At 36.8% G+C, this 27,236-nt stretch overlaps 1 protein-coding gene across 2 annotated transcripts in view; it reads right to left on the reverse strand.

Moving 5' to 3' along the window:
* Nucleotides 1-26,191, reverse strand: part of LOC122535100 (muscarinic acetylcholine receptor M3) — a 47,092-nt gene extending 20,901 nt beyond the window's left edge. For both annotated transcript variants that reach the window (XM_043666323.1, XM_043666322.1), the window contains exons 1-2: nucleotides 26,004-26,191; nucleotides 13,476-13,656 (exon numbers count right to left, since the gene is read on the reverse strand). In XM_043666323.1, the coding sequence (XP_043522258.1) occupies nucleotides 13,476-13,573 (98 nt within the window). In that variant the 5' untranslated portion in view covers nucleotides 13,574-13,656; nucleotides 26,004-26,191. The remainder of the gene's footprint in view (nucleotides 1-13,475; nucleotides 13,657-26,003) is intronic.
* Between the last annotated feature and the right edge of the window lie 1,045 nt (nucleotides 26,192-27,236).

Here is a 27,236-nt window from a genome sequence, read left to right on the forward strand (position 1 = left end):
GTTTAATTCTCTGTTCGGATATGAGTATATTATACGTAAATGCATATGTGTGCACTATGAAACTCGCTACTCAGCAGCTTCTTGATCTGATTATTGTCATTGAATTCCTCAGAGAAATTTACAATATGTCTGTTTCCTATCTTATGTCTTATACAATCCTCGTTGGTACCAAGAACATGTATCCTTCAAAATTAATTAATTAATCAGTCAATTAATTTGTGTGTGACTTCTTCATTGGCAATGAATGATACAATCTTTCGGTGTGAATGTATTTTTTATTTAGAGATATGTATTTAATTCCAATTTGAATAAAAAAGTATAGTATTTTATTTGATATTGATGGATTCAATTTTTAAAAGAAGAAAAAAAAGAATAACAAACAATCTTTCAACGAGTCATCGGAAAATTAGTTTGCCCCAGTGTTTCTATTTCATAAAACGAAAATAAATAAAATTGTTGTACCCAAGTAGATAGAGTAAACCTGTCTGACTATAGACGAAACGTTCTACTTGAAGCAATCTATGTTATTAAATCTTGTTAAATTTACTGATTTAACGTGAATGGATATCTATTAATACATCATATCGAAAAACAAGATGATTGATAACATTCGCAACGTGCTGAAAATTATTCGTAGCTCAATTTCTAAAGCCTCAATTTCATGTAAATAATCTTGTTTATTTAAATCAAAACGTTCGTTGCATGTGTGCAAAATAGAACGAAGTTAATTAAAAATCTTAATTACCGTATTACATCATGTCGAGCGTGAAAGAGAGACGCATAAAAATTTTTCTGTCAAAATCATATTTCGCGTTCGACATAGAAAAATTGACGTTATAGGTTTCCCTGTATTGTAGGAAAATTAAATATTTACACGCGTGCTGTACATATGTGCGGCTACATATACCAAACCTCAGCCGGGGAGTACGCAATTTGAAAGCAATACGCTTCGGTTCAACATAGAAAATGCATTTTTGCCTCTATTCTCTGCACGGTGCAATGAAAATTCGAAAATCAATATCCTCCATGTCATCACAATGTGCCTACCGCAGTTTCCAGTGCTGTGCTTATTTTTCTTCACTTTATCTTCGTATGCATGTGTGGCGTACCGATACATTCGTACGAGTCAATGAAATCATTCTAGATTTTCCTCTGTACGTAATGCTGTTCGTAAAATCAAAGAAATATGAATAGAATATGTTAAGAGTATTAGTGATATCATCAATATCAACGTGCATTTAAATAATTCGTAACGTAATAGCATTTTATATTAGCCGTGTCGAAATTTTACGTTCGAAGGGATATAAATATTTCAATTAAAAATTTGTTTATTTACGATATGTGAGCTACACAGTCTAGAAACGACGTCAAACATTTATTCTAGAGTTGTAAAGTAATAGTTCGTAAAAATTCGCTAGCTGCTTTTATTTTTAAACTTTATTCGTTCCTCGTTTCCAATATTCAAGGAAAACATCGAATGTTTAAACTATTGTGACATTTTAAAAACAGGTACGTGTATTTTGTAAATAAATGTATTTAATTCGTGTTTCAATAATGTTTTTTTTTTTTATTTCCGAAAGTAAATTTATTTTTTCCCTGTTCAATTTAATTATTAAATAAATTAATTAGGTAAAAAGACATAGAATTTAATGTTGAACAATACTCAAACTTGAGCCAGAAAAATCGTTATCGTTGAGATATAAATGCATATCTATTTGATTTCATTTTCAATTCCATTTGAAACGGGCGAAAATCTACGTTTATTGCTTTCAATCGCATAATTGATCGAATCTCTTTTTTTTTTGATAAAGCGACAATCGTTCAACTAAAATTCTGCTAAAATCGGATCCGCACGAATCCGAGACAAATAAACGAAATATGTATGTATCAGAAATAAGCGGAACACTCATTCGTTCTCGAATGCACGGGCATATATTTTCCGCCTGTTTGAGGGAATATTTTATTTAAAGGAACGGGGAAAATTTGATTAGAAACTCGCGAATTTCATGGTTTCTATCAATTTCACGCTAAAGCGAAGCCACTGAAACATATTTTAGCATACACGGAGCTTGCAGCTTGAAATTATTTTCGACGTGAAGCAGAGTTCTCTTTACCTTCGAAAATATAATAACAAATAAATTGCACGCACTGCGCCAACTTGTCTTGTTGGATTATTCTATATTTTTGTAACAATTCGACGCGCGAATCGGACAACGCCACGTACGAGTACGTACTCGTACGTATGTATGTATCGTATAAAATATTGCTCACATATATATATATATAAAAGAACAAAAGCATAACGCTATCACTGTTTAAAGAACATCCACCGTCACGTTTTACTTTCCCGACGCATTATTTCACTCGTTTAAACCACATTGAATCGAACTTTGCAAATCGGTCAACGCGTTTTAAACGCCCGATTAAAAGGAATGCACAAACCGTACGCGAGACGCGACCGTGCAGAAGTAATTAAAATATAATAAATAATCCTCCGCGATCCCACCTCCCCCTCCCCCCTCCTCCCACTCTCCCGTTGCGCCACCTCCGCCCTTCGAGTCGATGGTGAAACGCGGCTGCAACTGATTAACACGCCGAGATAATGCACAGTAGTGGCTTTGCTATCATGTAAACTGTGTTCTGCTGGATGTTTGGTTGCCGAGCATATGCATTGTCACCGAGAGCGTAAAGCACGGAATTCACATGAGCAAATGCGAGCGGAACAATGGCAGATTTCTCTCGTCGGACAGCCAAGCGCAATTCATTCAAACACCGGAGGCCGGAGCCGTTTCAATTTTTGAACGAGGCTCGCGAGTCAAATAGCTGATGGGTCTGTTTACGCCGCTTCATCAGCTGCATTTTTTTTTCACCCGCATCCGTGCGTTCGTTCGTTCGTTCGTTCGTTCGTTCGCCGATACCCAATTCGGAAGCGAGTCACTTACGCTTGTAAGCTGACGCTCTCGCCGGCCGACATTTATCGGTTTAAACCCGGTTGCGGCGATGCAGCTACGTTGTAGAATTCTTTGGAATACCAGCCGGCGGTGGTCTGGACTTTGAAAACAGTTCTGTCCTTTGATTTCGAACAGTTATTGCTCTCGGAGCTGAATTACGTTACACGGATTTGTTAGAGAAGTCTGGATATGCCAAGTCGAAGAAGTGAAGAATTATTAATTGATGAAAATAATCATTCTACTGCGGTTTGATTTGAAAACTGTATCCAAGCGTAAATTTGAAATAAAGATGCAGCAAGTCGAAGAATTTGGAATTATTAATTGATGAAATTACAAAATATTTCATTTATTTGTCTGCTAAAAAAAATTAGGATGGTTAGGATAGTTAGGATCGTTAAACTGCGGAAAGACTATTTTTCAACGCGATATAATATCTTTTGAATAAAATTGTTGCGCATTTCACCTTTCGACTAAAGTCTAAATATCTAACATTTATTTTTCGAACGTTATAATTCTCTTCGTGCGTCAGCGTGGAAGCTGAACGGGTGAAAACAGAGTCAGAGCTTTGAAAATTTAATTTTTAAAATTCGCAATATCGATTGTTTAACAAGCCGAGTTGACGTGTCTTTTTTTCCTCCTAGTTTTTCCTTACTCCGTCAGATTTCAAAATCTGTTATTTCAATTTTTATAACTACACGTTTTTAGCCTGCCACGTAAACCGAACGCCTTCCGCTGTATTATGTTACGCGAAGTTTAATTACGCGTAGGAAGGTGAAATGAGTTTCATGAGAAACACACACGTTTCAGTAATAGGAAAATCATATTATACGTTACATGTTGCCAGTCGCATGCAGATGGCATGCAGATCATTGGAATTGCAAAGATTTTCACAAGTTCGTGACAACTTGAACGACGATTTCACGAACGATAAACAAACGTATCGGGTTCTCGGCATATTGTATATTTTAACCTTGTACCTCTTTAACGAAACGCGTGAAACGCAAAAAAAAAAAACCCGTATGAAAATCACAAATCTCGGTCACTTCCATTCTTTTTTTTTTTTTTTTCGCAAAACAAGGGAGAAATCCATTATTGCTGAAACAAGATTTTATTCAGTCAGTAGAGAGCAAGCGTAGCTCGTACGTCAGCGTACGTCCAATAATTTCGCGTGCAATTAAAAATTTCGTTTAAATTTAGGTTACCGTTCGTTTCGACGAATCATCAGAGAATCTGGAATATCGAGTGACTAACGAGATTGTTGATAAAGCTAGGAAAAAAAGGAACTGCTGATAATGGACTTATGGGAGAATGTTTGGAGAGAGAATTAGTATGTAAGAGGTGGGAAATGGGCACGGAAAAATCTGACGATCTGGCATAATGGATCTCTCGCGCAGTGATAAAAAAAGATGTTTCGCTGAATACGTTCCAGAAAACGAGCGTTCGAGCGTAAGAATACGGTATGTATTCACCGTGCAGTGACAAATATAGGATATATTCGCGCGTACGTGTATCGTATCAGGTGCATATTCACCGGGAATATTTTGTAACAAAGTAAACTATTTCGTGTGTTGACGTTTCAAACTGCAGCAACATATATTTTTTCCAGTTTGATTGCTGGACAAATTGTTTTTGTAATTTGAGAAAGGTATCGACTTTATTTTTTTTCTTTTCTCTCTCTTTCTTTTCTCTTTTTTTTTTATATTCGTAGAATGAAAGAGATGTTTCCATGACGATAATTTCAAACGGATGAATTACTCACACCCAGCAGGATGAAGTTAAATAAACTTTGATAAGTACGTCGTCAATCGAGTATTGTGTCACCAATGACATTTTTGATTCACGGTTCGCGTATAGATTATTTCGAAATGGCAAAACTTTCGTTACGATGCGAAAATTTCTGTCGACGTGGCAGGTCGAGCTTATCTGCATATTCATATCCTAAATACTGGAGGCAAAGCCCACGGTGAAAAGCTCACGCCCATTTTCACGATAACAGAAAATGATACGCATCAAAGGACACCTATTTGGTTTTATCGTATTTCAATAAGCCATGAAAGAAACGACGCAGCCATACCGAACGATACTATCTGCAAAAGATGGTAATACTTGAATACCCAGTATTCAACTGCGTCTTTTGTACATGACGAGAATGAAAGAACTTGGCCCATCCTATTAGTTTAGAATTTTATTGGAGAAAGGATTTCAATGCGATGGGACGAAGACATCGTCATTACCCTATATAAATCCTGAGATCTCGAGTCTTTGTAATGTTAAATTACTCGAGATGTGGTTATTTACAAGCCACGCTAGAACACTCGTTTGTTAATACGTACAATACTCACTTGCAATTGGATGTTTAAATTCTGTGAAAAAAAGTTCGATCGCAAGAATTAATGCAAGTAGGATTGCTCGTTCAAAGATGTTGAATTATCGAAGTTAACGAATACACAGCTCGAGTTATCAAATATACAGAATATAAGAATATTAGTATTTTAAATTTCTTGCAAATCTTTTGTCGACTGTTGTAAATTATGAATAGACTGCGGATGGTCGAGCAACTGCATATTCTGACATGCATATACGCGGTATGCAAAATATCGTTTGCATATTTTTGTTGAAAGGCATGTATACATATGCGTTACATGTTACTTTTATACCTACTTCGTTGTATTTGGCTGCAATCGTACGTGAATAAAATTGTCAAACTGTTACGCGACATTGGCGACACATGGTAATACATATTCGATAATACGATTTCTATTTCCTATCGGTGTTTCCTATCGATATTGACATCGAATAATAGGTGAAAGTGATAGTTGGACATTTATGTACGAAAAATATGGAAAAATATGTAAATATGTCTATTCTTCATGCATGTTTGCATATTATCACCTATTGCATCATGATTAAGGAAAGAAGAGTTGTATAAAATTCAAAGCTCAATTGAATTATAATTCAATATGTCACCGGGCATTAATATGAAAGAAGCAATAATCTTTCGAACGCAATGAATTATTACTTGGTTGTAATATATTAACGTATTGTTATCAGTAATAATTATCGATTTATATTTAACTTTAGTAGAATCCATATAAGCTATTGCTTAATTATTCTTAGAAATTATTAATATTTCAATGCCGATTATACAAATAATCAGTTTTATAAATATTCCAAAGTCGTCATACCATACTGTCCATAATTCCTGAAAAAAAAAAAGAAATAATACTCTTACAAAATAATTATCGACAACCGGAAGTATATACAAAACTTTCTGAAAAATAAATTTCGATAGTTCCTCCGATACAGTATTTCTGTTTCACGGTTGTTATTGTTTTGTTACTCGGCTGGCCAAAGGTAGAAAAAAAAGAACAGGCGCGATCGATAGCGTAAATTCTTATCGAGAGCGTTTCGGCACACGTTCATTCGAGCGCACGTTTCATCGATACAGATTCACGCAAAAATTCGATATTTTTCGTCAGTATCGCGTGTCCGATCGGCCGATAGCGGATAGTTTGGAACTTAGCTCGCGTGCCTTCCTGTTGCACGACACGGATTCTTCTTTTTACGAAATTACTACGCCGGCACGAGCATGTACCCGCGCACTCAAACAACTGAGTCCCATCAACCGAAACTCACCGACTCGTTCATATAGCCCCGGCTCCACGGGATACGCGAATTAGCGTGGCTAGGTCAAGGGTGCAATTTGCCCCAGATTAGTTTTGTTCGATGCCAGCTCACTGTCACGCCTACTTTCCCCCATTGCCCTACTCGTGCTCGAAACATTTCTTTCTCTTCACACAGCCGGCTCCACTGGATTCTTGCTCATTTTTAACGCTTCAACCGCCCACCGCTACAGTTCTGAGACTTGTATCGGAGAAACGAACGTTTCTCGCAAGGAATTGAAATCTTTCGTTTTCAGATCTCCAAAAGGTGCAAATTTGGCAAATTTACTATGAAACATCGTGGATTCTTCGCCGGATTGACAAATTTATGATAGAAAATAGAAATTCTGGAATTTAAGAATGAAAAGAATACTTGGAGCATTATTTTTTGAACGCTACTCTAGGTATTGAAAAAAGGCAATGTAACAAAATTTTATAACATTCCAATTCCTGAAATCTCTAATCCTTGAGATATATATATATATTTCCTGGCCTCTATCAACTATAAGAATTAGTTTGTTCAGCAGGTATTTGTAAATTTTTATTACTTCCGTATAGATGTTATACTGTGGTCTGGTAGTTGCAGAGCAAAGTTGCAAGAAACGGTAATCGATAAATTCTGCAGATGACGAGCGGCTGCTGTTATCTTTCGTAGATGAGACAGTGGTTTTGGCACGTGTTTTCAATGTTTAGCAGACCATTGAACCAGAATCCACTTTTCGTCACACAAGTAAGGATAAAAGTTTTAAAAATAGATGCAGTTTATCTCTGTGAAGAAACGAGGTGACTATCTCCGTTCGTCCAGGCTTTCTTTGTATCTTTTAAGTCACGCGGAGCTCGTTTGTCTGTTCTTTTCTACTTTTTCTACTTGGGCCACATGACTGACAACTTAACGCGCTGAAACACTTTCATTTCGAACGCTAATTTCCTTCCTCGGTCGAGGAATCAATTTCAACGTCTCCCGAAATACTAGCGTCGACTTGATTTCTGCTTCCTAAATAACTGTTCAGCAGTGGTGCAAATCAATTTTCAATTAGCCTGATCGATAAATCTCGTTCCATTAACCAGAACACGCTCCGAGGCCTCGAAAAACATTCTCGTATGCAGATTAAATCTTACGCTCTTAAGCATCATGCAAACAGCTGATTTATTGCTAATAATAGAGCATTAAAAAGCAATCGACGTTAGAGATATAAGCGTGGCAGAATTGTAGATTCAGAAGGATTCAGCAGTAATCGTACACAAGTGAAAATTTGCATATTTGACATCAGCGAATCAGATAGGTTAACATTTTCCTAGGACCTTGCTTGTAAAATCAGTGTAATGGGATTGTGAACACATTTTTACGACACCTGATAAAATTAATGCATGAAAAAACACGAGTCATTGTTTCGTACAATTTATCAGCAGCAAATATATATATTTCGCGCTTTATCAATTAAATAATGGAATCTACTATCTTTTAATTTACAAACTCTTTAAGTTCTTAGTAGTTTCTCTCTATTGAAGATTCGTTACAGATTAGAAGAAACGCGTTAAATTAGAAGAAGAAGAAGAGCTTTTTTTTTTATATGTGTTCCAGTACGAACGAAATTCAGCAAACTTAATTATAAAGCTAATTAGAACGGAATACACGTTTGCTTCATCCCGCCGCGTATAACAGTTAGTACAGGAATAATCTAGGGAAAATCAGTTGCGGATTAGCAAGGATTCATCGGTATCTCTAGTTTCCTCCGTCTCTAATGCTTTCGCTATTGAAAATCAAATGGAACTTTAAACGCAAATTATGATTTATCACGTATGCATGTAATTCCACAGAATTGGTTTCTCTATATTTATACAGCCATGGAAACTTGTTTACAACTCTGCGTTGTACGCAGTGCAACTGTAATTCGTAATTTGTAATTTCTGTTTTAATTGCTGAGGTGAAAAGAAATTGGTATTATTTGAATTGCTGACCGGAAATAAACACGTCGCTGTTACATACGGGCGTACTCGAATAACGAAATCACGTGACGAATTTGTGAAAATACATCCGAGACTGGCTTTTAGTGTCATAATTATCGAATCAAGATTGGAGTTAGTTGATTGCAAATGAAAATAGATTTTATTCACATGGATAAAAAGAAAGAAGAAATTAAGCTAGTTTTATTAAAGTTGACGATATATTACAACAGTTGAGTCTTTATTCCATGTGTATTGGAAATATTGAGGCACTATGTATAATATAATAATAATTCTCATTTAGGAAATTCCCACAACGACAATTGCACTAATTGCTACTACTGTGTCTGAATAATACAGAATCTACTGTTCTACTGTTCTATTGCAAGAGAAAAAAGAATTTCACTTTGGGACTTTCCATGAAAATCTATACTTTTTCGCGAAATTTAAGGTCACTAAATTATTTCAAAAGAATTGTCGATTTTTAAACTTTTGTAAAAAACGTCGTACAATATCGTGCTTGTGCTCGATTGTAAAGAGTTTTTACAATTTCAGAGAATTACAGAAGCCTCTCCAATTGTTGTTCTTCAGCCAGACGTTTGGATGGTGTTAGTCTTTCATTCGAAATGCAACGAAACCGGAAAAGGAAAAAAAAATCATAGAATAACTTTTGATCGATTAAAATTGTTATTAATTTGAAAGAAAATTTTTTAAACTCCTTAGAATCGTTTGAATCTGTAAAATTTTGAAGAGAAAAAAGAGAGTTCAGTTTTCCAATATTTTCTATAACAGAATGGGGTCTTCGAAACAAACAGGTTTAAGCACGTGAAAGTGGAGACTTCACTCTTTAAAGCAAGCACAGTCACAGTGTTGCGCAACGTTTTTCATCCAACAGATTCAAACTCGACAATTCTTCCGAAATAATTTGATCGGCCCTTAATTTTGTGGAGAAGTATATATATAGTAATAATCCCCATGTTGCTTAAAGAGAAACGTCAAATCCCTTAAATTCACATTCCATTAGAAAATTTCTATAATGTTTTTGCGCTGAATTTCATAAAGGAACGAGTAGAAATATTATTCGGCGCGTGAGCCTATCCGACACATTTTTCCGCTGTGATTGTTTCCAAAATACATTATACCTCGTATTTATACGCACAATAAGTCGAATAAATCGGCACGACTCAAACGCCACGGTTGTGTTCCCAAGTCGGTGGAATTCGATTTCGTTTATTTCGTTTATATTAATTGAAATGCAATCTTCCATTTGAAATACTCGCCCCGGAAAAGTTTCAATATGTTTAAGCTATCTCGGTCAAGGGAATAAAAGGCTGATTAAAAATAGTATTTCATTCGTTCCGACGTGAAAACGCGGTGTACCTACGTGTATATATTTTGGAATTCTCTTCGATACATGTTGTACATACATGATTATATATTCCGTATAGATTGGAGGAGAGAGAGAGAGAGAGAGAGAGAGAGAGAGAGAGAGAGAGAGAGAATAATTTTACACGAGCAACTTTGAAAGCTAATCTATTTCTTGCTCTTAGTATCGATTATTTATTAGAGACGACGGGCGGGAGAAAAAAGGAGAAAATATTCTGGCCAAGCATCCCCTTTAAAAGAAATTGTTCTGGATAGTAATTGCCTTTCACAGGTACACCGCTTGCATTATCGGAAAACGCAGAGGCCGTCCTTTGAAACGAACGTTCGTTGTAGGTATCTGTTTGCAATTCACCCGTATATGTGTCCTATCGGACCACAGCCAACTGACAAAGCGAATCTCTGGTGTAAAATTTTAAACTTGCTCACCCCGTATGTATATTTATACGGGGAATTTTGATATTCGACGTAGCTGTTGTAATATTATTGCAAGTCGCAAAGAAAACGGACATACAGGGAAAAAAGGTGTCGTTCATTGGCATCTGCCGCATGCTTTAAGCAACGCGATACGACAAATCGTAATAACATTCGGTTTAATAACATTCGTGGCTCTCTCGATGCGATGCTGTTGCTCTCGTGGTGATCAAATTTACATGCTTTATGACGTTTATTTTTGAACAACTTCTTCGTTGAAGAAACAAAAGAGGGAGGGCAAAGAGGGTGGGGGAAGAATTGGTTTACCTTCAAATGAGTCGCTGTGTAAATGAATTATTTTATGATAAAGTGATGGAGTTAGGAAGTGTCTGTTGCAGCCCTGCGCAAGATGGTGTATACAATTATAGGGTAAATTTGTTAAGGCGGCTAGTGATTGGAAGTTCAACGGAAATTGATTATATCGAGCATTTCTTTGAAGGATCGATTTTACTCTTCTTCGAAACGGTACTTTATAACATCGTTAAAAAATTTAAAAAAGAAAAAAAGAAGATAAACTATCGGAGGATTATGTACATTCGAGACTATAGACTTTAATAAGTTTATTACTCATTAAATTTTATAACGGAAAGGTTGTCGAAATTAGAAACGGTGATCGAGTATTTGATAGAAGAAAGAGAAAAAAAACTGGGAATTCTCGTTTGCAGTAGAAAATTTTAAGTTCTTATTTCGAAATATGCGCGCGCGGGGCTGTGTTCAGCGATGGTACGCATTTCCAGCGAGATACATTACTTTCATATCAGAAAGGATGCATCGTCCTCGAGGTCTTTTAACAACAACGAAAACACAAACGAACACACCCCATTTACCGGTATAAGCAGCGGTGCTCATTAAGCGCGGCCAGAAGAACAATGGTGTCTCGAAAAGGAACGAGAAACCCTCAAGAAATTTTTGTCTTCGTTTTGGTGTCCCGCGAAAGTTCATTTCCTGCAACCTTGGTGTTTCCTAAGCACGCCCGCAGATAACCAATATCGGCTGTACGAGAGCAACCACATGATGCTATTACTCTTCGATAATGAGCATTTGCGGAAGCAACGACCGATAGATTACGACCAACGCGGTCACTTCGAAATTCGAAAAACCATTTCACGCTCATACTGACCGTACAAACATAAAATATTCAAACGCAACGTCGTGTTTTACGTTTCACTTTGCGCCGATCACATTTGTCCAATCATCGTTTTTGCTGACAGTTGTATCCAAGTAAGTCATGCAGAACTACGAATGTATTTCTTGCAACTAATTCTGAATACGACGTGGAAATATTCGCGTCTCGTTCTCACCCGGATAGTTAAAAAGAACGTCGAGACATTCAATTTTTCTAAAAAAAAAAAAAAAACTTAAACTTTAATAGAGTTAAAAACCAATCCAAAGAAGCGCGACAAAGTTGAAAAGATTTTTAAAGAGGAACTTTCTCCGGAGGAGAAGGTTAATTTCATTTGAAATGTTCGAAAAGAGACGATGAAAGGAATTATTGCGTGAGAAAGGAAAAGGCACTCGTACTTAATTGTATTAATTATTCGCTGGAAATTCGTACATTGACAAATGGAGTGTCAGATTCAGAAATATTGTTGAAACAAGGGATTTTTTTTTCAATCGAGAAACCGTTTGTTGAAGTGTTAATCGGGCGACTTAATGTTAAGGAAAATGTAGGTCAACATTTCTTTCGTACCCGTTACAGTACGGATTTATAAATGCCTCGTACCTCTTGCTAAATTGCTTCGTAACTTCATATCCTTAAGCGAAACAGTTCGAAAATTTCGCGTGTGCCAAGCACTGCCTGAATACTTGCCAGTGAGCGAAGTAATTCACCGAAGGTGATTATTCCATAAATACACGTCGCGGGTACTTACTTGGTGCAAGAAGTTTCCCACTACAACCGATTATGATAGTTGTATATGTTGCTCTATGTCTCGAATATTATCACAATTGCAAGAAAGAGAAAATAGATAACTAATTTGCGTAAAGAAAATTTCTTCGAGCTTTTAAAATTGTACGTACGTTATTTTCACATTTTTTCTTTTTATTCTCATTGTACACGCTTATGTTTTTATGGGAAAATTGGTTGAGAAACAAAACAACACGGGGGATAAGAAATGGTCAGTATAAACGAACAGTTTACGGGACGAATGGTAACTTTAGATGAGCAAAGAAAACTAGGTTTATCTATAGTTTATTTCAAGATGAATATTTCTCAGAATTCGTTCGTGCTACTACGACACTTGGGTATTATGGGGATTACGATCGTGACTGTCGCGTAGATATGTTGAATTGACACAAATTTCAACTTCTCTTGCAACAAGCAATAAATCAAACAGCAGAGGAAATAAATATTGGCATCGTATCGCTGCATGAATATTACATTCGAAGTTCGTTCATAATATAACCGAATTTCTCCAAGTAAATGACATTTAAATTCCCACTAGAAAGTTGAAAATGTTCTTTAGCTTTTCAAACCTAATTCCTTTCGCAACGTGTGTTCACGTTAAACTCTATTAATTATACCGTTTCCACTGAACTTTGTACACTCTACAAGTAGTTGCAACTTGATATTCAAACAAAAATCCGAGGCTCGAAAGAGCAGTAATTTTCAAGTAACTTTATCTGACTTTCACCTGTCCTAGTTTTCAAAATATTAAAATATTAACTATTTCACAATCATATATATATGTTTTCTCAGAGAAAGTGATGCAGTAAGGGTTATTATTTCTTTGTAACCTGAAAGTATTATAAAACATCAATCAATCGAGAAATTTACTAGCTAGTCTGTGTATTCTATCATATCTGGATTTAGTATATGATGTATCGGTTTCCTGTAGTCCGTCTCTGTTTCTATTTTATTCTTCGTGATATCTGAAGCAAAGAGGCGGCGATTTGTTTTTAAAGTCAGCGTGACGTCGACTTTCCGACCGATTTTGTGACCAGTTCCTTCGTAACCTTCGATCGGCTTAACTTTATATGTATGTTTACATATAAAAATTCGTAGTTGGCGATATCAAGTGAGAATTGCCTGTACATGCTGCAAGATTATGAACATACTCACCATTGTGTCATGTAACGCGTGCTAATAATGAAGACCGGAGAAGTGGTGCGATTAGCTTCAGTGCCGTTTAGGCTGCTGTCTGTCCCATTTATCTCCATTTCACTGGGAAAAAATTGCGGTGGCAGTAACTTGCAGAACCACTGACACCTTCGCTTCAATACCCAATTATCTCCTGAGCATTCTGAAAAGAGTACAGCGATTCGCACTTGTAGTGACACGTTATGTTTTTGAGTCCAAATCATTGAAAAAGAAAAAAAGAAGAAGAGGAAACGATACATTCGTATTTAATATTTCCATAATTCTTATTTGTAGCATCTTCGTTAGTCTTGAAAGCTGTAATTATTAATTCTAACAGACAATATATAAATTTTGTTAGGAATAACTGTTAGAAGAAGTGGTTCGACATATGCTTTATCTATACTACTGAAAGCGATTTTTTTTTTTTTACAATACATATTTAGAGTCAAATTCTGAACGAAGAAGGATTAGATGTTAGAATTGCATGGAATATTTGACGATAAAATAGCGAGACAATTTTTGTGAGCAGGGTTACAATAGGTCATGCTAATTGGAATCTTTTCAAATACTAGAGAGAGAGATACCTCTTTCGCCAAGGGCTCGTCCCCGAGAGCAAGTATATAAACCAGATAAAGACACCCAATTGAAGTGAATTCATTTACGAATGCTGTTGAGATCGCTGCATCGCTTTTGATATTGATTTTCATCTAAATTGATATTCATTTATGTCGAAAGGGATGTTTGAAGATTAAAGGCTGTTCGACTTGACAAAAGCATAATATTTAGGTCCCATGTTATAAGGGACCTAATCTAGTTAGGAACCTAGTTGCAGCGTTCAAAATATAAATTACCTCAATTTTCTTTCTGTTACATTTTACGGTAACCGCGTAAATAATTGAGAAAAATAAACAAAGAATTAGTACAAGCAGAACGCATTAAGAAATTTTTAATAAACAGTCCTTCATCGTGCAATTGTTTTTATGCATAACGAAGTAAACCGAATTTCATGCAACACGCGACATCTGTGCATTCGATTCTCTTGACCTTACTAAATAAAAAAAATTTATTGTAAAGCATGGCCATAGCGTTCTAAACTACAACCGAGCACAATCCGCAGAATAATGGCGTTGTAAATTGACTACGGTCACATTTATTCAGGTATGACCTTAAAAATATTTCTATTTCTATTTCAACTTTTTTCCACATTCACTGTATTAATTAGTGAAAAAGTAGTAACATTTGAATTTCAAAGTTCTTAGTAATAAAATACTTTGTTAGATCTATCATACTATAGCCTCGTTTGGTCATAAAAATTTTGATCTTTGTAAGATTTCTAACGTAGAAACTATTGAGTAAAGAGTATATTTATTTTTATTTTGTTGATGAGTAGTAATTTTCTGATTTCAAAATTTTTAGTAGCAAAATACTCTGTTCTAGATCTATTATAGCCTCGTTTGGTCATAAGAATGTTGATTTACTCTGTAAGATTTTTAACGTAAAGAATTATCTAACGTAAAAATTTCTATTTTCATCCTATTTACGTTTCCTTTCTTTTGTCAATGCACGAAGATCAATATCGCGGAGGGGTCTCTGTCTGCATCAGCTTGGATAATTCCACTGTGGCTAGGACTCCATTATATCGCGTTTCATTCTCGGGGTAAAAGTCTTTTTTTCGGTAATTTTCCATCTTTGAAAAGAGCGTGTACTTTGGAGATCCCCTTTCATCTCTCGTTCAACAGCGCTCAACCCTCAATATTCCATGCTTCATTTTGCGCTAGTCAAACACGAGAAATATCGTAGACCCGAATCTCTAGCCGTCTCTACGTCTTATCTGCGCGCACGTCACGTTTTCGTCCGGATGCGAGCGAGAACGATACAAGTATTTATTTTTTTCTCCCCCTACCCTTTCCCGTCATCGGTGCAGATGGTGGCTGCGCGGTGTTTGGGCGTCGGGTCAAACGAGTTTTCGTGGCGCATGTCGTAGCCGTGTGTGCGACCAATGTGAAACGGACGGGAGATAATGAAAATGGAACGGAGTGAAGATCTCCGGCCGAAAACGTGAGAAGAGCCTGACAAGTCGGAAATTTCGGCGAATGTGTAGTTTAATGATATAAAGCCATAAACCGCGAACCGCTTGTCGAGCAAGTCAAATTAAAATCGGTCAGAACTCTCGGGAATATTAAGGTCAAGAAGTTTCACTATTGCGTGTTTTATTTGGAACAATTTGCAGCGACGATCCGAGAGTTTTGTTCTGTCTAGTTTTCGTTGTAGGTGGCGACACAGGACTCGACCGGTAGATTGGTTTCGACAGTCGTTCAAGTTAACCTTGGAACTTATCTAACTTCTTCGTTTTCCCAATATTTATTGGCTGACAGGCAATGGATACGTGATAGTAATGTAGATACTTACATATGTGTAATTGATATAAAATATTTCGACTATCGAGTATCAAATTCAACTGTCTATATGATCGCTTCTTCGGGGCGATTATGACTTTCATTTTGCAGATCAGTGTGCCAGACTTTCCGAAGTAACATCAAAGCGCTCGTTCGCCATGTATATTCATTTTCTTCGAAAGCAGTGTTAATATTGCGAGAAGCTCCCACGCATTGCGGCCTAGTTTGAACTCGTCCAAGAAGAACGTTCAAATTTCAGTTCCGCCTTTCGTTCTTTCCATTCGTTTTATTGCCTGCCTGTTTTGAAATAATTCATCGGCGGTACGAAGTTCAGGTAGTTCGGTGCTTCATGCTTCGTGCAAAATAAATGCCCTTTAGTGTCGCTTTTAATTAATTACTATCCGGGAAAATGTTGACCTATATCCCGTTTGTTGGAACACACGTTTGGAAATTGCATCGGACGTCGCGACAAAAAAATCGAACGCCCGTTGAAATTATTTTTCGACTGTGCGTTAATTAAATTCAAATCGGCCTCTCTCCAGTGAAAAAAAAAAACAGAAAAATCAACGTGTTCTGCGTTTTTACAAACATTTTAATTACTCAGGCAACGTATAATGAAAACGTATCGCTGTTAATTACAATGCGTTTCTCCGATCTAACGGGTAATTAATAGCCGCGTATGCAAAGATTATTGTTGACACGTTAAACCTTCCCACGAAATATTGATCAACGGATTAAATTGTTATTCTGGGGATTTGGCAAGTAACGCCATGGACACGCTGGACAACACCCATACACACGTGACGGAATCATTCTGAACAATTGAACCAACGAATCAGGCAACGATCGCGCTCGTACGGCACTGCAGGTAATTCGTTCCGAATTTATTGCTTTTTCGAATGATACGAGTAACGGAGCGGGGCTTTACATCAGCTTGAAAATCCACGAACAATCCTCCGCCGACTTTTTTCCTCTCCTGTTTGTCCCTTGTTTCGTTTGTTGTCTCTTCGTCCTACGAATTTCGAACAGTTTGCAACCTCGAGTCCTTGTTTCTACGCAGTTACGATCCGCTTTTCTTTATTTCCCTTTCCTTCTCGTTCTCTTCCCTTTCTTTTCCTCTTCCCTCTCTTTTCTCCGAACATTGGTACACGCGCGTTGCTTAATGGAGACTCATCGATTATCGATTAACAGTTTTCAATTCCGATGTAACTGCGAAGATATAGATTAGCAGCGAAAAATGGATTTTCGATGAGAAGTCGTTTTCGCCGTTCTCGCTCCGATCTTCGACGACATGAATTATGCATACGCATAAATCAAATAAATTGTTGTAGCTTTCGGCGAAACGGCATATATTGCATAAATTAATGCCTCGCGAATTATTTCAATTTGCCCGTGACTTTTTTCCTCAAATCGTCCGTAGGAAAAGTAGAGAAGGTAGAAATCGATTAGACAATGGCGTTATTCCTTGGGAAATTTCAGCTGCGTTTGATCGTTTCCCGATGAATCGATGATTTCGATGATTAACACGATCAAAAATATAGCGTTGACGATAGCGCACTGTTGAAAATAAAATGGGTCGTTAATGGGTCGTGAAAACTTTCCATTTTTTCTCCCGTCAATATTGTTAAAAACGTAAATGAAAATTAGTTTGCAACGCGATTCTGCAAGTGCAATATATCCGTCGGACAAATATTTACAATGAACTTTTTTTTTCGAAAATAGCGTTTCGCACGGGAAAGTTTCATTTCATATTTTCCATTTATTTTCACGGTATTCCCTGCACGTTCAAGCCGTTATTTTACATTATTCGCAGTATCGTTTAACGTGTCTAATAATTGATACGATAAAATGTCCTTACTGCAAATTGTGCAATAATTTCTACTACTAACAACGGGCCGGAATTACGAAATTTATTAAATTGCTACTTTGAAATTCGCATTTATGTTTCTGCCTTCGACTCGAACAATTGTAAAGCAATCAAACAATAAGAAATTAATTTGAGACGTCGTCGACTAATTAAGGGAGCCGCGAACTTTGATATTCGTCTCGATTAACCAATCCTGCAGCGAATTTCAAATTTCCGCCGCGATAGACGATCCAGAAGGATGTTAATTATCAAAGAGCTTCTATTAATTGACAATATATCGGACGCGTCGCGGTTCGTTTTCTCATCTTATCTTATCCCCGGTTTCGGCATGAAATATTCAGAGACAGTTGGAACGGAAGGTAATTTGGCTTTGCGCGAGTTGTGAAAAGTGTTTGCTATTTAGTTTGAGCAAAGGAAGTCACCGCTTCCAGCCAGGTGATTGAATATCCCTCGGCAGCGGAGATGAAAGTCGCTGCAGCCTGAAATTAGATCGATATATAACTATACAAATATATTTTCCCAGGCGGGAGGGGTGGAAAAAAAAAAAACCGTCGATAAACCTAGTTTGACGCTTCTTCCCTTCCTGTCGACTTTAATAGGATTCCCAGCGATTAATCTGAATCGATCGTTTCGCCTTTTTCTCTCTTCGTTCTTCTTTCATTTCGTTTCGTTTCGTTTCGCGCGCTCCGTTTCGACCAAACAAACATTGCTCGACGCGCGCGTATCATCTGTGCGATTAACAGCCTCAGCTTCTGATCAATCAATAAAGCGCACGTGTTTACCGATAATTATCCCGTTTCACTATCATTCACGCGTGAAAATTTATGATCATGCTAGTCGGATCCTGCACCCCGGACAAATTCGCGGTGATTAATTAATCCGAAAAATATCGCTTGTTGCCGAGGATTGTTGAACTTTACCTTGCAGTGATCTCTCCGCAGTTTCGAATAATCTTTCCTTCGGGTTCGAAAGTCGGTTCTCGCGAGATTCTCGTTCGAATACTATTTCGCCTGTACTGTGATTTACGTAGAATTGTATTCTTTGATTTCTCCACATTTTATTTCGGGGAATGTGAAATAACAGAGGATTCGCGTTGTTTTCTCGTGTGCGTTCAGCACTTGAACTGTCGAACAACAATTTCAAATTTGCTAAATAAAAATTGGCAGACGCGTTTGAATTAACGATGAGTTTTTTTATTGGGAGGGAAACAGAATTGTATCCATCTAGTTATTTTCATCCTTCCACTTTAATTATAATCATCTAGGTGCTGTATATTTACTGAAGTATATTACGGGTCGGTAGTTCTAGTGTTAAACTTAGTCATCCAACGGCCAACGCCGCGCACAGTATTAATATAGTTTCTCGAGAGATTGCTACTAATGAGCACGCTATTTCTTATTGGATCAACACATGTAAAAATAAATAAAATATTCAAACGTTTCGACATCTCGCGAAAATTCGGGGAAACTGTTTCTCGGGAACTTAGTTACTAGTGACATTGTGTCTTGATGAGAAAAGTGTTTCCATTAATAAACTATTTCCATTATTTATAAATAAAAATTCTGTAAATATTTTCCGCACGTGTAAAAATATTTCAAGATACATTTTCTCGGTTACTGTCAATTCATGTCGGGTTTATTCACTTATTTACGGTTACGAGGAACACGAGAAGTTACTGTAGAAAATATTCAAGGGCCGAAATATCTTTTTATACCTATACCCGAGTGAGATGCTCCTTAAATGACGCTGAACATATTGTTATCGATCTCCTCCACAACTAAGTGAGCTTGTTGATACATAAATGCTTCTTATTCTCCTCTTAAGCGGTTTTGAACATCACTCGGGGGATTTAAGTGGTTCATTATCATACACTTTCGCCATGGGGAAAACTATTACTTCTTCTATTATGGAGTCCCGTGTTCTTTGTATTTTTCTGTATCCTATCTCGTTCCCCAATGAAGTTCGCTTCTTTTCTAGTCAATTAAACGCAACGACAAAGCACAGGTATCTGTTTCAAAAAAATAAGAATAAAAATGCGAAAAGATCGAGAAACGTAATTTTCCAAATATAAATAGATACTTCATTTCATAGATAATTGTTTATTACTTTATTGTAGCTTTCGTATTAACACTAGAAAAGCGGTCAGAAGGACCAATTTATAATTTTATTTCATAGAAATTTTATATATTCATAACTAGACTGCGAATTTTGATACATACTTGAATTCTTATAATCATAACTCAAAAAATAATAACTAAATTATAACTAAAAACAAATAATAAATAGATATTTAGTTTTATCCATTGTGCAGTATAATAAATACTCTAATAAATACGTTAGATATTTTGTACATACTTGCGTATTATACGCGTGTATGTTCTTGCAAACTTCGAATTTTCCATAAATGCATAAAAATCCGCGGTCTATTCACAAGAGTGTATTTTTAGAGACTTGTATGACATAACGAGTGTTAGTAAAATATATAAATAGAAGCTTGTATTCTTCTCGTTGTGTTATAAATTTTTTCCTGTTTTTTGCACTTGAATTTCTCGGCTATAAATCTCATTCTTCATATTCGTCGATTTAGTGTTAAACCTGTGTAGTTACTTTATTGACTCAACAAGTATTTCGAAAAAATCGTGAAATTTGTCGATTTTTTCTTTAGTTTTTTTCAAGCATTTCCATACTTTTCATTAGTAAAATAAAAAATTGTTGTTAATTGCACGTATTATCCAAAGTGTCCTCGAATATTACAGAAATAATATCACGTTGTTACTCGTTGCATCGCGATTCAGTGATACAGACGTTCTCGTCACTGGCTTTTACAACAGTCGATACGTACCTTTAACATATGTTGTGTGTAACAACGAGACGGATAATCGCGACAGTGGTGTATAACCCAATAATATCTGGAGAATAAGCCGCGTTCCTATTCTTCGCGTTTCGAATAGGTTGAATAGATACAAATTTCTACACAACGACTGCAATACGTATGTAGCTACACCGCGCGATTGCGTACGTTCGATTTATTCCTCTCTGTGAAATCGATTTGAATCCCTTATCGGAATATGATGAAATTTATTTGATTATGGACATGCATAATACGAAATAGATCCAACATACATCGAGTTAATGCTATTTTTCACAGGCATTACTGTCACGATGAATAGACAAACTGTGTGGTAAACAGAAACATCAGATGATCTCTGATTTCATTGACACTGGCTAATGGCGAAGAACAAAATCAATGACACGATTTCATACGAACAAAATGGTTACAATAGAGTACGATTGTCATGGGAATTAATTAACAGCATCGAGATCCAGAGAACAGTATTTTTTGTAATTGTTGTTGTTTGTCAAACATTAACAGATTTGTCAATCATAAATTACGATTCGTTTTAAATTCCTTTAAAAAAAAAAAATTATATTCATGGCACGAAGCATATTTCCAAATGAGTAAATGATAACTATTAAAGCATTTGTAAATTCAATATGAATTGTTCATTTATCAAAAAATTTATTATATATACATGGAACTTATATATTATTTTGCATACAAAAAAATACTAATATTTTATTGATTTATTTTAAAATCCGTCTGCGTTAAAAGGAAAAAAGGAAACAAAATTAATAGTTCGAGCTAATATTTCGAAGAATCAAACAAAATATTGAAAGTAAATATTTATAAATCGTTAACTTGACATTAAAAGTGAGAAATGTCTTGGCAAACGTATGTTTCTCACTTGAGAATCACGGCCCAATACAGTTTCTGATCTTTTTGTGATTCTCGCGTTCCTCGTTCGGCTAAAAATGAAACAACAATTTTTTTTACACAGTTATCTTCTATTTCAATCTATCGCGCTCGCTGCGCACAAATTGGTTTATTCAAGAGTGTGTGAGTGTAATTAAACTCGCTGCGGTTAAGAAACAACGATTTTGTAAAACGACAGAGAATATTGCTCTGGAATAGTTTCGTGCGTGTTTTAGTGACCGATGAAATAGCATTTGATTTTGTTCCTCTGTACAATGTTGAACACGTGTCTCATTTATGTAATAGAATACACATTTACATCTCTGTGACACTGTTACTACTTGTTGCTACTCACGATTTTAAGGTGACAATTAAATTGCGAATGTTCGTGTATTTTTAAACACGAAAAGCGTAAAAGAGAAAAAAAAATGAGTTAATTTTAATTTGTTTGCCAATCGACTTTTTACCAACAGTCTGATATATTTATTATTTGCTTGGACAAAATATTGATCGTTACAACTTTGAATTTAATACGTCTTCCTTTCAATTAGCCATCAAGTAGCACAAAAATTAGTAGTCACATGTGTATTCTCAGTATTCGTCCAAAGACAGACATATTTCTCATACAGACATCCGAAGCAAATGTTAATTAAGCGTTTAACATTTTTCGCAAACAGTGACGTGGCGCGTTTCATTTCATTTTTTTCAGTTTATAAAAGTTCTCATTGACGTCACATTGTTTCCTTTTGTACGCTAAAATTACGAGCCCTCGTTTGAAATTAATAGTTTCCAATAAACTACCGCACCGTGATTATTGTTATTTATTAAAGTTTTCCACTCGAATGGGAAGAAATACGGATTTACACGGGGCCGTGACGTCAGCAGATGAATGCCGAGAATTGTTAGAGGCATACTAGAGGGAATACTTTTGTGAAAAATCAGTCCTCCGATAGGATAAATAAATTCAACATTTGATTTACATTGATTCGACCAGATACTTGACCGTGCACTTCAATATTCAATCGGAATGAAATCCGGAGGAAGAAAACGTGACTTATCGTGTCTGTTGTATTTCGTTCATCGGATCGTCGTAATCTGTTCCTTGAGATAATTTAAACGAACCAATATCAATCAAATGAAGTTAATATCACTTTGGCCGTAGTCAATGAAAATAACGAGAAAAGAAGAAGAAAAAAAAAGCGAAGAAGGTTACTTTGACCTTACTATCGGACGTTAATTGCACTTTGAAAGTAGCAATAATTATCTCGATAACGATGTTAAATTGATAAGAATGATAAATATTCCATGATTACCTACGATTACATATTTCACAGTTAACGTTCTAATTAATTTGGAATCGTAAAATTTGTACGTATTTCCATAAACGTTGCGTGCGGAGGTGAGCAATTATTTCGAACTGACTATGCTCGTAAAAGTCCGCGGGGAAGCACGCAGAAACGTTACGTCGAAAATATTCTAAGAGTGAAATTTTCGCTCTTATTTCTTACTACTCAAGATGTTCGTGACGGGTTTTCCGTATTAAGTTAAACACAAATTCAAGAAGGGTGGCGTGTGCTCGTAACCTGTCGTGCACTTTATCAGCTCTTTCGCAAAATGTGATTCGTCGTTCTTCGTGATATATTGCGGTGGCCCCTAACTATTTATCCAGAATATTTTCTCGGCAACTCCCAGGTGCGTTAAGTGGATTTGACTGAATTCATCCGATAAAATTCTGATAACAACTCGCCGATTTATTGAGACATTTATTACAGAACTTCAAATAGAAATATTTCACGGAATGAACGTTTCAACCTGTTCATTAATTTCGAAACGTTTTCCTACAAATATATTTTATATGCTAGTTGAAAAAAGAATTTTTTAAGGAGAACTGCTCTACTTAAATTTGGTATTCGTAAACGCGTGAGATATAAACACGACGAATTGAAAATACGACTTATTAACTAGAAAATTAAAATTAAATTAGATTAAAAACTGTGGTATGATGTTTTTAATTTTACAGACTCTCTAACCGTAATTTGAGCACGATACTGGACAGATCAGCGACGTTGAAATACACCGAATCAATTATTTGAGTAGCATTAGAACTAAATTAATACGCTGCGTTACATCAGGTTCCGTTTGGTTATTAATAATTTTACGAGGATGTCGTATCGACTGTCATTATATAATTAAATCGCTATTGATTATTTACTTGTGTTATTAAATGTGGTTATTACATAGTATCGCGCGCAATATACTGTAGCCCTCGACACATTCTCCTCTTCTATTTATTTTCGTAGACAGCGTGATCACTGCACGTTACGCGGGGCTGTGAATTTTTAAAAAAGCTGCGCCACGTATTTTTCATTCCCCACGAACTTTTCGTTTATTTTTCAAATAATCAACTCGTCTGGATTTACAATTGAATTTTGCTGTCGCTGTACGCTACAACCACGATAAATTAACAGGCAAACGAGAGAAATTGTGTAAGCATTCGAACGAAATAGAGAATTTGCGTTAACATCCTTGAAATCTATTTCTGCCCTACGTTTCGATAAAATGTACACACAGGGAAAAAGTTCCGTTTGCTTTCATAGTCGACGTTGCTTCATTACACTTTACGAAACTTTACACTCCATAATGCTCCTCGGATAATATTAATTTTCAGCATCGTTAGTCGGAATAATTTCGGCCTATATCGCTCTTTGAACGATAGGTGACCATGACAGGATAATACAAATATACACCTTCCTCTCTGTTCGCGAAGAATTAACTAATCGATATTTATCGATTGTCCTTTAGAAGTACAAGTTCTAACACAGAACTCTGGAATCATTTTGCGTTCGCTATCAAACGAATCTCTCGATTCTCGTGGAAAAATGGCGAGTTTAGAAAATAAATTTCATTTGCCACCAAGTTTCAACAGCTTTCTATAGATTCCTAATTGAAAAGCGAAAGTCTGTGATATCAGTTACGTGGTCAAAACAAAACTGAAATTAAATATTCACCTTGATTGATGGAGTTCTGCATACATTTTACCACTTCCGCATTCTAACTGCGTCTTACGTACATATTTATAAAGATCCCTTCTAAAAATATCATTATGGGGCCTTTATCAGAATATAAACCACTCTTTATTAATGAAGATGAATATTTTTATATTACGTGTACATGTGAATCAATTGTACACACAATATGCAAATGTATTGTATTGTATTATTGCATTACGATTTATCAAACCCTTTCAATCATACGTTATTGTATCGTTTGTAATATAACGTTGCAATAACATGCAACAATTTCTTGTTGTAATCACTCTCTAAAAATTTGGAACCGAGAAATTCGCTCCGATATTCAATTTGTTTATTTACATTCTATCAAATAATCGATTCGAAACGATATTGGTGCATTAGCAAGCTACAGCTTGTTGTCAAAATTGTGTTCGATTATTTTCTATACACGTATAATGCTCATCCTCTGAAGTAAACTCGCAACATCGATATAGTCATCGATGCCAAACGTAGAATGGCATATTCTTCTTTCTTTGTCGCGCTGTCCCTTTCACCGATTCTAAGCCTGTCAGTCATAGTTTGAGTGCCGCTTGGTTGAGTGGAATAAACGGCTCTGGATCTATTCACATTACGGTTGGTACCACTGGGAATCGGTTTCCTTTTTTTTTTTTTTTTATCCAGCGTGAAGCGAATCGATGATTTTTGAATCTGAATCGCGATATTTTCGTTTCGTTTCGTTTCATTTCGAGCGAAAGAATCCTCCGCGCGGCCATTTCGCCGCGACTCCGCCGACGAATTTACATTTTCGTTAAACAAAGCACGATCGTTGGAATATATAATTTTTTTCGATAATCGATCCGGATTGCAATCACACGCAGTGCAGGCAAAGCGTCTACGATGTGGCGTTCGTCGCTTCACGAGGTGGGGAAGAAAAAGAGTGCGGAAAAATTGCGAAAGCCGGGAACAATACTCCGGGTGAAATTGAATCGAGCGTCGAATTCGCACGCGTCTGTTCTTTTTTTTTTTTTTTTCAACGAAGTTTTTAACGTCTCGTAAATAAATTAAACTAATTGAATTCTCGGCAGAGAGCGGCTTTCGCGAGGAAACGGTTTTTCATCTGCGAATAAATTTCGATGACAAATTGTTGATACAAAGCTGGCCCGTTATCTCTCTTATCGGTTGCAAATGAAGCATAATGAAATTGAAATCATTAATATGGATTATAGAGGACTGATGATATTTTACTGAAAAGTAACATATGAACCTCCAAATCATTGTGAACGTCATTAATTTATCGCTGCAACATCGATTCCTGTCCAATCCGTATTCTATTGGATCATATTCTACGAAGCGCAGATTACATCGCAAGGTGGTGGTTTTGATGGATGAACAGCGACGAGGAAATCAAGGCGCAAGGTGCGAGAAATTTGTAACGCGGGAGCAAATAGAGTAGAAAAAGGCAACAAGTAATAGGTAACGTACCTCGTGTATCCTTGGAGAGGAGGATCGCGCCGAACTAGGCCATATAAATCCCCGAAACTTCAATTCTCGATGTTCCACTTCGTCATGCCTGCCTAAGTTCTTAGTTTCATCTTCCGTTACTTCCGGATCGGTACAGAATCGTCACGTTGCTGCTCAGCAATCCACGGACGATGTCATCGTCGAGAGAAACTCGATTTTTTTTTTTTCTTTTTCTTTCGTTAATTCGTGAAAATCGATTCGTCGCCGACGTTAACGAAACGACACAAGTATCACCAAAATCGACTGTCTGCCCGGTTAACGAGTAATCCGGAAACGAAACGTTCCATCACTTGATCGAATTCACTTCAGAATTCACTTCAGCCAGAATGATTGGTTCGAAGATTGTACAGTGGTTGGAACAGAGGTTGGTCAGAATCTCTTAAATGAATGAAATCCTCGATTAATAAATCTGTAAAATTTCACTCTGTTTATTGTCAAGATACCCTGACCAGAGATCTCTCGTCGATTTCTGTACGTCGTCGCTGCTCGGTGTATCGACGTTCGAAATACCCCTCTACCAATAAAGTAGCATTACCAGTGACTCGGATCGTACGGATTGATAAAATACGCGCACCGAGCGCGAGTGCAACATATTCGTTTCCAAGGATTCCCACTGTCTTTTCTCGTCACCCGCGCACCACATAACTCCGAGATAGAGAGCAAGTGTACGAAGAAGGCTGGCGTGGCTCGACTTGGATGGAAGTAGATTATGAAGGATACCGAGCCACGATACTACTGGGAATAGATAATCGAGTGTAACGCGATCCGAAGGAGTCGGTCTCTTATCTATCTATCTATCTAAAAAGACATGTCGATCCCGCGCGGCTGGAGGATCGGAGTGGCGGAAGCGCGCGACTTCCGGCTCCGTCGCGTTTCAAACTCGGCTCCGAAACGGTACTCGACGGGGCGGCGAGTCGGCCAACGGACACGCGGCGAGAATTCAAGTGAGCGCCGTCAGCGTCGCGGTTCCGTGCGAGCGTCGTCAACCTCGTTCCACGCTGTGAGACGCTTGCGCACCAGTGTCCGGCGCCCTTCGACGTCCGCGTACAGGGATGAATCGTGTTCCTCCCGTACCGTTGTTATCAATTCACCTAGTTTTCTTCATAATCGCCGAGAAACCTAGGTGACGGTGTGTGAATTAACAATGAGCCACTCGATTCTGATGACGACACGTGGACGCGCTCTCGACTGATA

The sequence above is a fragment of the Frieseomelitta varia genome, unplaced genomic scaffold (genome assembly GCF_011392965.1).
Source record: "Frieseomelitta varia isolate USP_RPSP 00005682 unplaced genomic scaffold, Fvar_1.2 scaffold_67, whole genome shotgun sequence".
Taxonomy (NCBI): Eukaryota; Metazoa; Arthropoda; class Insecta; order Hymenoptera; family Apidae; genus Frieseomelitta; species Frieseomelitta varia.